At 41.7% G+C, this 15,032-nt stretch overlaps 1 protein-coding gene across 25 annotated transcripts in view; it reads left to right on the top strand.

Moving 5' to 3' along the window:
• CACNA1C (calcium voltage-gated channel subunit alpha1 C) overlaps positions 1-15,032 on the top strand; it is a 489,873-nt gene that overhangs the window by 381,950 nt on the left and 92,891 nt on the right. For 24 of the 25 annotated variants that reach the window (XM_054201788.1, XM_054201724.1, XM_054201725.1 and 21 more), the window contains 6 exons: positions 3,823-4,030; positions 4,803-4,923; positions 6,884-6,998; positions 8,114-8,234; positions 8,362-8,431; positions 14,516-14,648. In XM_054201788.1, the coding sequence (XP_054057763.1) occupies positions 3,823-4,030; positions 4,803-4,923; positions 6,884-6,998; positions 8,114-8,234; positions 8,362-8,431; positions 14,516-14,648 (768 nt within the window). The remainder of the gene's footprint in view (positions 1-3,822; positions 4,031-4,802; positions 4,924-6,883; positions 6,999-8,113; positions 8,235-8,361; positions 8,432-14,515; positions 14,649-15,032) is intronic. The other variant, XM_054201639.1, reaches the window with a different exon arrangement.

The raw sequence follows: 15,032 nt of genomic DNA, 5'->3' as shown, positions 1-15,032 counted from the left end.
TACAGTGATGATTTATTGACCACATCATCGATACTGGTGGAATACACCACCTAAGTGCAATGATAATACAGAAAGATACAATCCTAGAAAGCTGGGAAGAGTAGGAGGGATGATAGTCTAATGTTTTATATCAAATATATATTCATGAGCAGTGACATGGGGACATACGGTGGAGATGGAAATAGCAATAATCAAGGCCATTAAAAAGTCACAAAGCAGGAAATTTACTCTGGTGGGAGTATATCAGTAGGTAGCCTAATCTCTATATATTTGTATGGATTTTTCAGGCTAAACATGGAGCACAAACAAATCCTGGGTGCGTCAAGATGATACACTTCTAGGGAAAACACAAACACAGCTCCCTAATATAATAGAAACAAATAAAGACACCATCAGATGAACAATGCATCATTTTAGAAACCACATTTAGAATTTCAAGAGCAAACGTTTCTTCCAAAATTATAAACACACTTCAGAATTACTTAGTCTTGCACATTAGACAAGCAGACAATATAATCTGTTTGGTTTAGTCTCCCTGATTTTTACAGGGATATGAGAAAACAAATTATTTTCTCTTTATAAATAGTCCTTTACTGCTTTACAAATCCCTATATTTAGTGCATTATACTTAAAAAATAAATCAATGTATTTGCAACAGCATACTGAAGATTGATATTTTGTACCTAATCCTGCCACTAGATATGTCTCTGTTAACTGTGGGGGGGAGAGACAGGGCATCTTCTTTTTGTACCTGCTTTCAAAGTGGTTTTACCTTGGATGAACAGTGTGGGAAGCTTTCCTACAATGAGACTGCCAGCTGTTGCTACTGTTTTAAGCTCTGCATCTGTGATTGCCAGTATCATAAAGACATAGTGAAAGGGAATGGGGAGGAGAGGGAAGAGAATAAAAGAACACATTAAGTCCTAATCCAGTTCCGCGACTGATTTTTGTGTGAGATGTTGAGCAAACCATTTAACTTATCTGCATCGTTCCTCCATTTTGAAACTGGGATCATAATCACATCCTGCTCACTGGGGTTTTGCAGTGCCTCATTCACTGGCATCCTCAAGGGTCTGAGATCTGCAAGCGGGAGATGTTAACAAGCACATTCATTTCCCTATAAGTCTGACAAAGCAGCAGTGCTTTCTGTCATAGCTCCCATTATATGCTGACTGGTCCAAAACCTCTGATTCCATCCAGCAGTGCAAAGAGATTTATTGTAGCTGGTTTTTTCTTTGTAGTATATTAACCAAAGAGAATGAAGTAGTGAGAGACTTTTCCTTTGTCTGGGCTTCATCCATTCCTGACTTAAAAGCCTTGTGTTTTGTTGAGTAACCCCAGATCTGATTTTGAGGGGCTGTTCATGTTATTTCTGCAACGACCTAATGTGACAGATGGTAACCTCAGTTCTTCTAGGACACTAAGATAAGGCAATTGTGATTTTCGCATCCCAGTCAAGTCAAGCCTTCCTTATCCTCTCCTTTTTCCTTTTTCTCTTTTTTTTTTTTTTTCCCTGATTGGTTTGTTTACTTTTCTAATGGTGCTGTATTTCTAGCTAGCACTCAGTGCACAGATAAAACAGCACTAATCTTATCACCAGGTCATCTCAGTTAATTGCTTTAAGTTTGATAGTCACGTAAGAAACTGAATCTCAGGTATTGAGCCATCTGTAAGAAATGCAGAGCTGATGAAAGTCTGTGCAGTTGCTCTCTGAGATAGCAAGGTGTTTAAGCTTTAAGTGAGTCACTGAGACTATTCAGATGGGTAACAGCTCTACTGTATGCCTCTTAAGGGCACTGCTAGGAAGACCTAGAAAATCTGTCCTGGCTGACGTTGGAGGGCTTGGAGAGATATTCTGAACCCCACCAGTTTTTGTTTTAAGGATGTTAAAAGCAGTTGAGTTTCATCAGAAATGAAGTTTTCCCTTTTCCTGTGACACTTTTTCTTCCTCGCAAAGTGTGAAAGTATGTGAGCTGTAAGCATAAACGCAAATACAGCAAGCTGTTACATTGCACATTCAGTGCCGACATTTGGTGGCACTGAGCCCACAGTTTCCATGCCCTTACCTTTGCTCTGTAGTTTTTCATTGCTCATCCCTTTAATTGCAGTTAAACTTTAAAGCATTCTAGTTTTCTCTGAAGTGCTGAAGATGGGCTGGAGGGAAAACATCACAGTTAGCTTTGAAGCTCAGCCCTTGGAGATGAACAAGTTGCTGAACTTCAGAGGACATGGCAGTGTCCCTCTGCAGATCAGATTGCTAACCTTCATAAAGTGATTGGGCTGCTCAAACATGCCTGTCTTACAGGGGACAAGGGAAGTCTTCTTTTTACATTGACATTTTAAAAATATTGATTTAACTGGGATTTTAAGAACTCGTCTCACATTAACAACCACAATACCTTCAGAACAGATTTGTATGTTGAAGGATCAGACTTCCTCAAAGGAGCGAAAGCACTAGAAATGTCTGCCATCCTTCTCACATGAAACCTTTTTCTCCGAGGAAAATATGGCTAGAAATTCAGAGTCCTCTAAGGAAAGAAAGGTTCAGTGTTATGGGCTTTGGGAGGAGGGAGTGGAGGGTGTTGGCCATGGTGGAACTTCCAAGCATGGTGGTAGGCCACAGGAGGTTTTATGCTAGAAGGCAGACTTTAGAGATCAAAGGCAAACCTTGTTGGCTTGCTGACCTGTTGAAGCTTGCTAGTAATGTGCATTCAAAATGAGGTAACTGGAAGATGACAGCTAGTCTTCAGCACGGTCTGAAAGCTCTGTCAGACTCAAAACTGCATAAAAGAGAAGTGGTCATGACCAGCTAAGCAGTAGACTAGGAGTGGTTGAGCAGATGCAAGACTGAACTGGAAGTTGCTTCATGGGTGATGTAGTGGATTCTTTTGACATTTTTTCTAAAGGCTTTTTCCAACACATGGCTACTCTGCAGGCTGGCAAAGAATGCAAGCAAACAGACATGCTGCAGTGGAGCATGCTGCTGGCATCAATTTGAGCCCTAAAGCGGGACCACAGGGGCAGGAAGATTCTTTCTCTGCATTATATATCAGGCTGATCTGGGCACAAGCCTGAATATACCAGGAGAGCAGGTCTTAGGCATCCTCTCCTGAATGAAGCCCTCGAAGTGTTCTGCAGCCTGTTTGAGGAAGTATGGTGGGTTTGATGCCCAAAAAAGCAGTGACGGTGTGCTCTTCAAAGAGCAAAGGAAATTCTGGACTTTTATGAATGTAGATCTGGAGTCTCTTTTAGGATCCATGTAAAAGGACCTTTAATATCTTTCTCCTTCCTCTCAATCCCAGAAAATTTATCAACCTCTATCTGTGAGTGAGCCCAAGCACATACTCATGCACACCAGATTTTGGACAAGTTTGCATTTGCTGCCAAACTGTTTCCCCATCTGCTCTTGTTAGTTATTACAGGCCATTCTCTGGAGTGAGGTATTCTGGCTGCCATAACATCTGTGAGTGTTGTAATGAGGTTGGTTAGAATGTAACTCACTGAAGCAGCAAGAACTAATCACCGTATATTGATATAAGATTTACAGAGCCTTAGATGGAGAGTGCTGCAATAATCTTCTGGGTGTGTGTACAGGGTGGGGGGTGAGGGGAATTGTGTGTGTACACGTGTGGTAGTAAAATTACTCATTAGCTGCAGTAGGTCTCATTATCTTAGGGAAGCACGTCAATGATTCACTGCTTAACAGGGTGTTTGGAAATGCCTGCTTATACGCACAAGGCAGCCTGAGACAATATCCTGTGCAGTCCATGAGCACCTGTCTTGGGTTGAAGGAATTTTGACTGCTTCTGTTTTCTCTCCCAGATACTGGAACTCCCTGAGTAACCTTGTGGCTTCACTCCTGAATTCAGTCCGCTCCATTGCCTCCCTGTTGCTGCTTCTCTTTCTCTTCATTATCATCTTCTCACTCCTGGGGATGCAGCTCTTTGGGGGCAAGTTTAACTTTGATGAGATGCAGACCAGGAGGAGTACATTTGACAACTTCCCCCAGTCCCTCCTCACTGTGTTTCAGGTAAGGGCAAGAGTGGTCCCAATGGGGCCAACACATTGTGTTTAAATGGGGCAAAACAGAGAGCTGGTCCTGAACTCTTACCCTGCAGCTGGACAGTCCCCAGGGCTGGACGTCAGGCTAATGGCTCCAGGAGCAAGGTGCAACGCTGTGCTGCCAGCACAGGGGTATTCCCTCTCAAAATGGGGAAACAAAGCTAAAGCCCCTGTGTGTAGCAAGGCCACCAGATCTTAGCAGGGTAGGACAAGGGAATGGCCATTGCCATGTCCCAGGGCAGCACCTGCATGCCAAAGCCTGCAGCTGTCCTCCCCCCTCTCACAGTATTGGGGAACAAATATCTGCCCACAGCACCAGAGAAGTAACCAAATGGCCTTTAAACTGACTGCAGTTTGGGGATTATTCATCCAAGAGCATCAGGATCACGATTTCACGTGCAAGGCGAAGGGAGGTGGTGGAGAGGGCTGTGTCGAGGGCTGACTTCAGTGCTGTAGGTTGTGCAGCCTGTCTCAAACAACAGGCACATGGGAAGGAAATGCCTGTGAGAGGTGGGGAGACTTGAACGGAATTGTCTGGGAGAGCTGTTTGGCTTCACATTCTCCCTGGTTTGTTGTGGTTTTTTTTATTATTTTCTAGATGGACACAGCCAGAGTCTCCAACTATCCTGAGGGGGAGGGGGTGTTCTCTAGGATAGTAGATATCTTTGTGTTACTGGGGTTTTCAAATTCTCTATGTGGTCTAACACTGTATCCCTTATTGGTGGGAATGTGTCATTTAGATCCTGACTGGGGAGGACTGGAATTCGGTGATGTATGATGGGATCATGGCTTATGGCGGCCCCTCTTTTCCAGGAATGTTGGTCTGTATTTACTTCATCATCCTCTTCATCTGTGGAAACTGTATCCTTTGATGCTACTCTTTTCTCCAAGTGGGGCTGAATTTAAAGCCACCCTTTACTACTTTGTTATGTCAGAAAATAATGAATTTCATACCTTACATTTTTACCTTTTCCCTAGGTCTGAATTTTGGCTTTGCACTGCCAAAAGTGAAACAAGTTTGTTTGATTTTAGCTAGTGCTAAGACTTTAGGCATATAAACAGTTGTAAGAGCCAGCTACATGCTGGTTCCACATGCTAGCTTCTATTTAGTATCTTTACGTGTTTAGTGTTGTTATTTTTCATTGCCCTTAATTCTCTCATAGGTTTTTCTTTCCTGCCTTCTCCAGAAGCTAATCTCTGTGTGTACCTACTCTACTTACTGCATATTTTTGCTTTAATTGCCTTTTCAATAATATATTCCATATCATTTCATCCAAGCCTTATGTGGAATAAAAATATGTATAATCTACAATATGCTACGTACGAATGCTGTAATAGGAGTAACATACGTTTGGCATAATTGATTTATGTGAGATCATATATTAATTCATGTATAAGCTAACAGGAACCATGTTCCATTTCAGTTACTGCAATCTGTGCATTCTTCAAACAGAAAATCATGCGCTGTATTGTTTTCCAGCCTGTACTGGTATTAAGTAACTTCAGTTTTGTCTGGCTTCAAGGTGAAATGAGGGCACTGTACATATCCCAGGAGGTACAAAGCACATTGCATGATTAGGCTGTGAGTGTCTTTTCACAGGAATTTGCATATAACATAAAGCTATGGTTCTGTTCCATATCTCAGTTTGCTCCAAATTTGTTCATGTTTAGTTTCTGCTTCCCTAATAAACGGCCCCCTGTGTCAGAGGTGACATTTCTTTTTATACTGATTCTTCTATAAAGCCACCTTGTAGTCTCAGCACAGCTCTTCTGGCCTTTCCTCATAATTCAGATCTCTCAAACCCTGTTATTTGACATTTCAGTTGACCTGCATGCCTTCTCTTCAAAGTGAGATGGTGCAATTCCACTTATCTGAAGGTCGAGGGAGTCAGTCTGCCTGACAGCTTAAAAAAGCTACAATTTGGATCTCCTTGTGAACTGCAGAGGAAAATGTGAGCCAGCTCTACATGCTGGCTGACGTTGGAGCCATTAGACCTTGGAGCACAGGGAAGGGGTAGCTATATTTCCAGACTAAGCCTTGAACTGGGGTTTACTTAAAAGCTATCACAGTGTAATAAGACCCAGGCTCAAGAAATTTAAAAAAGAAGCTGATGCTCAGATTTGTAACACAAGATCTGAACACTGACCGGCAAGACAAGAAAATAGTTGGGATTCCTTGCCCTTCAGCTACGTGGGCGTGACTGGCCATGCATGGACTCTCTGCTAGGAGATGGCAGAGCTGTCAGCTCGACCCTTCAATGCTCAGACTAAATGAATTTCTTTCTGGTTGCCTCAGAAATGCTAATGAGAGTGCTGTGCTTGCTGTCCATAAAATCCACTCATGTCTGTGAGAATACCTATAATGAGGTTGTTCAACTCAACTACGTAGGCCAAAACTGGAAAGCCCAGGTGCCTTATAGTATGAGGCTCTTGAATATAAGAGTGCTTTAATAAAAGTGACCTAAGCTATCAAAGATGTGAAGTATTCAGCTCTCCCTTTATCTTCAGTGGGATTTGTTGCACAAAGCACAACTCTTTTGGGAAATCGGAAACTAAAACATAAGTCTGGACTGCAATGTTTTATATCAGTCATTCTGTTGTGAAATTTTGGAAACCCCACACCCTGTGTTAGCCATTTGAATGGAAAGTGTGGGTTTGTGCATGCTGGATATGCACATCCTGAACATTTGTGTGAAATGGAAGTTTTGAAAATCCAAGAGATCTGATGACAGGTTGCTAAAAATTTTCAATTAAGAAACCTTGGGTATAATGTTGTTCTGCGGTTTTCAAAGTCCATTTTCTTTAAGAAGCACACAAACAGATATCCTGCTGAATGTATTTTTGGCCATTGCTGTGGACAACCTTGCTGATGCTGAGAGTTTAACATCTGCACAGAAAGAGGAGGAAGAGGAGAAAGAAAGAAAAAAGCTAGCTAGGTAAATCCATTAGCATACAGCTAACTACACTCGTACACATGTATTCCTGTGTGTATGATTACACACATTATGCACAATATATGTGTAAGTATGTGTGTATATGTAATACATATGTATAACTTCTCTATGGGTGTATATAGATTATATATGTATGATTAATATAATTATGTATGGAATTATATATAAAAAAGATTTAATGTAGAAGAATTCAAACTAAAGGACAGGAAGGTGTCATGAGCTGGGAGTCTCCACAGTCGCAGTAATGTGAGCAGAGGAAAGGAAGTCTGGGTGACTGATGAGCTTTCAGGGCACCAGCAGAGAATGAGTGTGAAATGGTGTCAATGTTACAATCCCATCTGAATCTCCCTGAATCTCCTGATTGCAAGGAGATACAAGGCATATTTTCAGACTGTTGTTCCCATGACATAAGAGTCAGGAGCTTCCTTCTCTTTTGATGCCACATGCTGTTATTCTTTTGCCAGTTCTTTTAGTGTTTCTGCAGACTCTTAGGAGCTGGATGTAGAGCTTCTCTGTCATTCCCAGCTGCCAACAGCGGGGAAGCCTCTCCTTACTATTTATTTTTGATCACTGTCTTCCAGGCTGCTTGGAGGGAATCTCTTGTGCAGATCTTTCTGTTTTGTCCTGCATGCTAGTCAGCAGGTTTCCCTGGCTCTGGGAGTGCATTGAGGGGCAAAACTTTGTAGGCAACCTAGTGGAAGTCCACAAGATTGGACAAGTCCACAACATTTCAACCATAGGTTGAAAATGGTTCATGCCTTTGTTATTGGGTGCACAAAAAGGTCTGTAGTGACAGACCTAAAATACGCTTGTGCACAAACACACAGGCACATATTTCCTCCCCATGCACATGCACACTCACTCACACAAACACATGCCATTGAGAAAGCTATAAAATAAAAGGATGCTATATAGAATTAGAGCAGAATCTCTGCCTTTGCCTGTGGATGAGGACAAGGTGGAGCCGCTGGACTCAGAATGGAGGTGCCAGCCAGCTGATTGTTCTCATGGTGTGTACCATACTACATGAAGCTCCTGAAAGGGAAACAGCTTTTCACCTTTGTAACTCTTTGCTTTTTATCTTGTAAAACTCTTAGGACTGCTAGTCCTGAAAAGAAACAGGAGATAGAAAAAACAGCTGTGGAGGAGGAGACAAAGGAGGAGAAAATCGAGCTGAAATCGATCACTGCTGATGGAGAATCCCCACCTGCTACCAAGGTAAAGTCTGCTGCCAGCCAGATCTCTCTGTGCAGTGACGGCATGAACAGCTTGGGTTTCTGAGGGAATGAAAACCCCCTGCCTTGTCTGATAAAGGCTTTGCTTCTTCTCCTTCCATTTCTGTCAGATCAACGTGGATGATTATCAGCCCAATGAAAATGAAGAAAAGAGCCCATATCCCACAACAGAAGCACCAGGTATATATCTTCTTCCTCTTATCCCTTATTCGACAAAAAGAATCTCCGGTTGTTAATGCACATAAAGCCAAATTGTGACAGCAGGTACGCTGAACCACGCAATGCTTTCATGATGGGACAGGATGATGTGCTTGCCTGTGTTTGCACAGGTGTGGACTTGGTCCTTTGCAGTCCCTATACTGATTAGTTGTATTTGATTTGGTTCTCTGTAAAGCTCTGCATTTGGAGACAGAGAACCAAATCAAATGATATACAAATCTCTGTATATGAAAATATACATATGACTTCGGTTTTAGTCTGTTTTTTCAGTGGTCAGGGGACACTCACAACAGATAGTTGTGAAAGACAAAGTGCTGAATGCCTTTTTGCACTTTTTTCTGATCAAAAAGACAGAGTGACTTATTAGCGTATTTCTAAAGGCATGAGATGTCAGCCTAGAATTGGACAAAACAAGCTAGGGCATTAGTTAGGCTAGTTTTCAAGCCAGCTTGACCTAGGTAACTTCCTCCTCAGATACTTAAAATATTGGTTGAAGAAATCTCAGAACTTTGAGCAGTTTTTCCTCAAGAGATCCTGAATGGGGGGTGGGGTTGGAGCAGAAAAATTATAAGCTAGTCAGTTCAACTTCCATTCTTGGAAAAGTGCTGGAACAAATGATTAAACAAACTATATGACTGCAAGATAAGGAGATGACTAGCAGACAACATAGATTTGCCATGAACAAATCACGTCAAACCACCCTTATTTTCTTCTAAAAGGGGCTGACAAGACTTGTAGACAGGATAAAAGAAGTAGATGTCATATTCTTTAGTTTTGCAAAGGCTTCTGACTGTCTGTTATAACATTCTCATAAGCCAGCTAGAAAAACATGGTCTGGATGATTGGGAGAGAAATTGGTCAGACCCTTTATGTGGAGAGTAGTGATGGCCCAAGTGAGGTTCTACAACCCAAGGTCCTGTCCTGAGTTCAGTTCAGTTCATTGTTAATGGTCTGAATGATGGAAGAGGAAATATGCTTAATACATTTGCAGATGACGTGAAGTTAGGAAGGACAGAAAGCATGCTGGAGGGCAGCATTAGAATTCAATCAAGCTCTTGAGGAACTGGATAAATGGTCTAAATAAAATTGAAAGTGCCAGGTTCTGCAAGTAGACAGGAATACACAATTCACAAAAAAAGGATCTTAGGTGACACCTATTTAGGTAACAGTCCTTGAGAAAAGAATCTGAATCTTGTGATCACAAGCTTAACAGGTGCCAAAAACATTTTGCTGTCTTTCAAAAGGCAAGCTAGTAGTGAGATTTATAAACAGTGAAATCATGACCCTTTAGTCCAGTTATGGTTTTCTTCTGACTGGCCAGTGAAAGCTAACCAGAGCAAAGCAATTGTTTTATTCTGTTCACCATTGATAAGATCTCAGGTGGGATATCGTATCTCATTTTGGGCGCTCTGCTTAGAAGTGGAGCTGAACGGGAAGGAACGTAGAAGAGCATGACAAAAACAATGCTAGTAGGAAGCAAGAACTAAGATTGAAAGAATTGTGGTCGTTTGAGCTAGGAAAGGCAGGAGAAACGTCTTCAAATGCATAAAAGCCTGTTACAGGTAGGAGGGGAATTATCTCCGTTATGAAGAAGTAACAGATTTAAGATTCACACAGGGGAGAATTTTCTAATGGTGAGGCTAGAAAAGATCATGAAGATGGTTGTGGAAGTCCAGAATCACTGAACGTTGTTAAAAGCAGGTCAGGAAAATATCTGCCAGAAAAGGCTTAGATATAATAATTAGTTGATCCTGGCTTAGCAGAGGCATGAACCAGAGGGCCTTTTGTGACCCTTTCCTGCTCTACCCATCTGTGTTCCTAGGATTATGTAACAAGATGTAACAGGTCATAAACCACATTCTCTTCTATTCCATGATTCCTAATAAATGTCTGATAATAGGTTACCGTGACAGGGTAAGAAAAGACACAACAGTTCATTTTAAGTAGATGGACAAGGGTTTCAGACAAGCAAAAAGGAAAACTGTTCATTGCACGATTTTCAGTGCAAAAAAACCCACATTTGCTATGTTGGTATTCATCCATATTTATAGTCCATTTGTCAGGAATAGAGTGTGGTTCCAACACCATGCAATAGTGTTTTAACATTGCCTGGGGCAGATCGCTCTGGCTTTAATCCTCCCAGCACTCCTATAGGCATAGGCACTTACTGGACACCCATCCCCAGTTGCTAAGGGGTTTGTGGGAGTCTTCAGTCAGAAGCACAAATAAAAACAGCTTGATACAGTTCTGTTTCTCAGCTGGCTTGAATTGGCAAACCATTGCATTTTTTTGAAGTGAAGGTACAGTTACCCATGTATCAAATTTAAGCTCACTGACAATAGCTTAGAAATAGTCCAGCATGTGAACTATATGACGAAAACTTCATCTACAATTTGTGTCATGGGCATTTTTTCTGCAGCTGTGCATAGGATTAGAGTGCAGAAAATTAAGTAAAAACCCTTCTAACTCCTGCCTTGGGGTGCCAATCCCTGGCTTGGCATACTTTTGAACAGAACCTAAAATTTGAATGGATGGTCAGGTTTCAGAGTTCGTGGAAGTCAACCATAAGGCTCAGATGCAGTAAAGTTTTGTCAATTCCTTGTTAGATAAGATTTGCCGTAGTCATCTATTCCGTTCTGCTGTATAAAGCTCAGAAACAGCAAGGCCCCCTCAGAGCTGATGTGGCATGTCACGTCTGCCTTGTGTAGTTAGTTGTGGGAACAAGGCTCCAAGGCTTTCCCCAGCATTAGCAAGCCAGAATTTCTCAATCCCCACATGTACCCCTGTCCAGTTCCCTTGTGGCCATCTGACCAGTCCAGAATCTTTCTGCTGGTTGCTGATTGGTCCAGCTGTGGTACAGGAGATGCCAGGCAGCCATATACGGCCCATCTGGGAAAACACCTTTTCTTGCCCACTTGCATGTGGATCTATTTTAGCTGTGCTTTGAGTGAAGCATCCTATTGCTTCTTACATGCAGTCAGCTGGTTCTACCTATTTTCTGTTCAAAATTTAAGCTGCTAGTGCCTGTGACCTTTCCGTGGCTTTGTACCATGCCATCCTCTGAAAACATCCTTCACCCTAACCCAGTGTTCAGAAACAATTTGAAATGGTCACTTCATTTGTTTTCCCTTTATTCTTTTACCCCACCTTGCTCAATCTGCTGTTTGTTTTTGCTGCTTCAACCAGTTTTCTCAGTAACCTCTTCTGACTCTATTTGCTACACAGTGTTGCTCTTAGGCCCCAGAATACTCTGTGTACTTGCAGCTCATCAGATCACCTATCCTCTTTGTTGGAGGGAGAGACTAGTTCTTCCAGAGTTTTGTGTACACTAGAAGGATTATTATGGTGATATGTTTATTATAGGAAGACAGGGAGCTAGTCTTGCAGTCTAGTACAGAAACAGACAAAGAATTCAGAATGTCAGATGAAGGTAAAAGCTTGGGATGATTCATGGGAGCTTGAAGCAAAGCAATGTCTTTACACAAGAGTTCTGGTCTTTGTACAGTAACAAAAAAAAAAATCCTCATTATCGAATTTCTCACTGATGCTGCACTGTAGTTTGTGTGTGCTTATGGCTTCGCAACCAAAGGACATCACCATTCTAATGAAGCATAATTCAAGATGACAGTCCCAGATTTGAATTTCCTTGAACTTTAGGAGAGTTCAAACCTAGATCTGAACTTAGCAGCTCTGAGTCATGTTTCTTTATGATTTTGTGGCAAGCTTGACTGGAAGTGTCACTTTTTGAACACAATACACCTTAAGTGTAGAAAACAGTCAAAGAACAAATGTTGGATTGCAGCCGATGTGCTGCCCAGCCCAACTGTGAATACCATGTTGACCTTTGCTTTTCTGAGTGCTGGCAACTGTGCAACATACTGTTTCTATATGCAGGTAAATAGCTTAGGTAACGAACTGAGCTGAGGCTGTAATTGTGTTATTCTTTGCATATATGGGCCTGAGTGTTTCCTTTCTTCTGTGCCCTAGACCCTACTTTAAATGAAAAATATTTAGAACATTATTCTTTATCTATGGCTGAGGAGCTGAATGTGTTTTCTAGACTGAAAGTACGTGGTTGCCAGAATCATTAATGTATTTCTTGCTGTATGGCAGACACAAGAAAAAGAGGAAAGGAACAAAGTTCTTTATGGTCTTCATGGAGCTGGTCCTTCTGCTAAGAGTCCATTTTCCTGTGGCATTGTTCTGTGCCAATTTGAAAGTGTTTTTTCAAGCATTCCTCCGAGTAAAAGAAAAAGAATGATCTAATAGCGAAGGCACAGAGCAGGGACTCAGAATGCTAGTCTTTTAAAGTGAGAGCTTTCAAATATCCTACGTGATCATGGGCATCAGTATTCTGGACTGTTGAAGAAGAAAAAGAATTTGCTTACTTCACTTATTGTCAGACCACTCTGAAATCTGTAGAAAAAAGGTGCAAGTGCAAAGTATTATAATATTATATAAATATCAGCATTAACATTAACATCAATTTTACAAGTACTATGCACAAAACTACTTCTGAAATAATGTTTCTTTAACTAATAAAGCCTGTAAAAAGAGTGTTATAAAGTGTATTACAACATAAAATTGAGCTGTTAAAAAATAGACCAGCTTAAATAGTACAAACCCTGTGTACCAGCTCAAACATTTATCCAAAAATCCATCAAGTGAATTTGAGCTGAACTCTTGCTACAAGAGTGTGAAGAAAGAATCCTATTTGCATGTATTAATGGCATGCATTGAAAAGGCCACTTTTCTCCTGTCTTTGACACCTAGATTAGGTGCTGTGCTGATTCATCTGTTCTTTCTTAAGTGTCCATTACCAGACCAAGTATGGTACCTGACCCTAAAGGAACAGGCTCTTCCTGGAATTTATCTCACTTTATGGACTCAAGATAAACCTTTTAACTTGAGTTTTCTCCTTTGCATTGGCTGGAAGATGTATCAGTTGCATCTAACCTGTCAGGCTACTTTCTTAAAATAATTTTTCCTATCTTGCTGATTGAGAAGATTGGGATCTTTAAAATAGCAGTATCTTTTCATGTCATTTACAAAACAGCATCTGACTTCAGCAGGTAGAAGCAATCCTCAAAGGTGGAAGGTTCTCTTTCACATACCACTTAGCCCTCATCTCTGCATTTTTTTCCTTGAGTGTGATCACTGACCTACGCAGTGCCTGGAGGTCTGCTCCATAGGCATCCAGTTTGAGAGTCTCAGCCTTGTTCCTGCCCTTTCAGTCTTCCTCCCCCTGAATTATGAAAGGGGACAATTTTAAGAATTTCTGATGGGTGTAAGTCAAAGTGCCCATGCTCCGTCTCCGTGTTTGCTTTGGGGCATACATGCTCTCATCCAGACACAATGACAGACGTGGCAGTGGCTACGTGGAGAACCTTGCAAAGAGTTCAAATTAATGCCAGAGTGTAGTGAAAAGAAGTGCCCATGAAGGTCATTTAAACAGGTAGATGGTGTTATAAGAAGTAACCCAGCTCTCCTCTGCACCAGTAGAACCCCAACTGCAGGTTAATCCTGCAGATAATCTGGAGGAAAGTAGCAAGAATGATCAGAGACCTAGGGAAGATAGCACCTCAGGAAAGACTGCTCTAGGAACCAGAAATCCTCACAGAGACATAATAATGGTCCTCAAGTATGTAAAAGCCTTCTTTAGGAGGAAGGGAATTCTCTATTTTCTGTGTCCATGGAAAATAAGGAAATAGATAACAGATTTAGGCCACAGCAAGAAAGATTCAAGTCAGTCATTAGAAGAAGGGTTTTTTTTTGCAGTGAAGCATCTGAGGAGACTGTTGTGAGGATATTGTGGGTTTACCAGCATTAATGGTTTTACAGGGAGACTAGATCAATGTCTGCCAGGGCGAGCACTGGGCAGCAAATGCTGCCTTGAAGAAGGGAAAAGTGGACAGGAAACGTGAAGTTTTTGTCATCCCATTTCAATGATTCTTAGTTTTGAGCTCTAGTTATGACAGAGACAAATGCCCTAGCACTCCAGAATGGGTTGTATTTTTCATTAAAAGATAAAAATGCTTCTTACAGCAGAGGAAGATGAGGAAGAACCTGAGATGCCTGTTGGCCCTCGGCCTCGCCCGATGTCTGAGCTGCACCTCAAGGAAAAGGCTGTGCCCATGCCTGATGCCAGTGCATTTTTCATCTTCAGTCCTAACAACAGGTATTTAAGAGACTGCTTAGCTGGAACAAGGAGGCGGAGAGCAGGTACCCCTTGCATGCTGGGCCCCAAAGATTATGTGGTGCAAAGGTCCCTTCCAGCAGTTCATACCAGAGACCTCCTTTCACCAGTCTCTGCTTTAAAGGCCCTGGCATGAAATCCTCATGAAAGCACAACTGTAGGGACCGCCCTGACACTATTAATGGGAGTTCATGGCACCTGCAAGGCTGATTGAAGACACAAATCATGACAGCTTTGGAAATAAGGGACTTGGAAGCGAGTCAGTAATTGGAATTCCCCAACATATTTGGGTCCAAATTGCAAGCAAGCCATCATGCAATCAGTCAAGCATGAGGTAGGAGCTTCCTGTCCTACTGGCTGCTCAAA

Source organism: Rissa tridactyla, chromosome 1 (genome assembly GCF_028500815.1).
Source record: "Rissa tridactyla isolate bRisTri1 chromosome 1, bRisTri1.patW.cur.20221130, whole genome shotgun sequence".
NCBI classification, from domain to species: Eukaryota; Metazoa; Chordata; class Aves; order Charadriiformes; family Laridae; genus Rissa; species Rissa tridactyla.
Note: the sequence above shows the minus strand (reverse complement) of the source record. Positions and strands in the feature narration are given on the sequence as shown.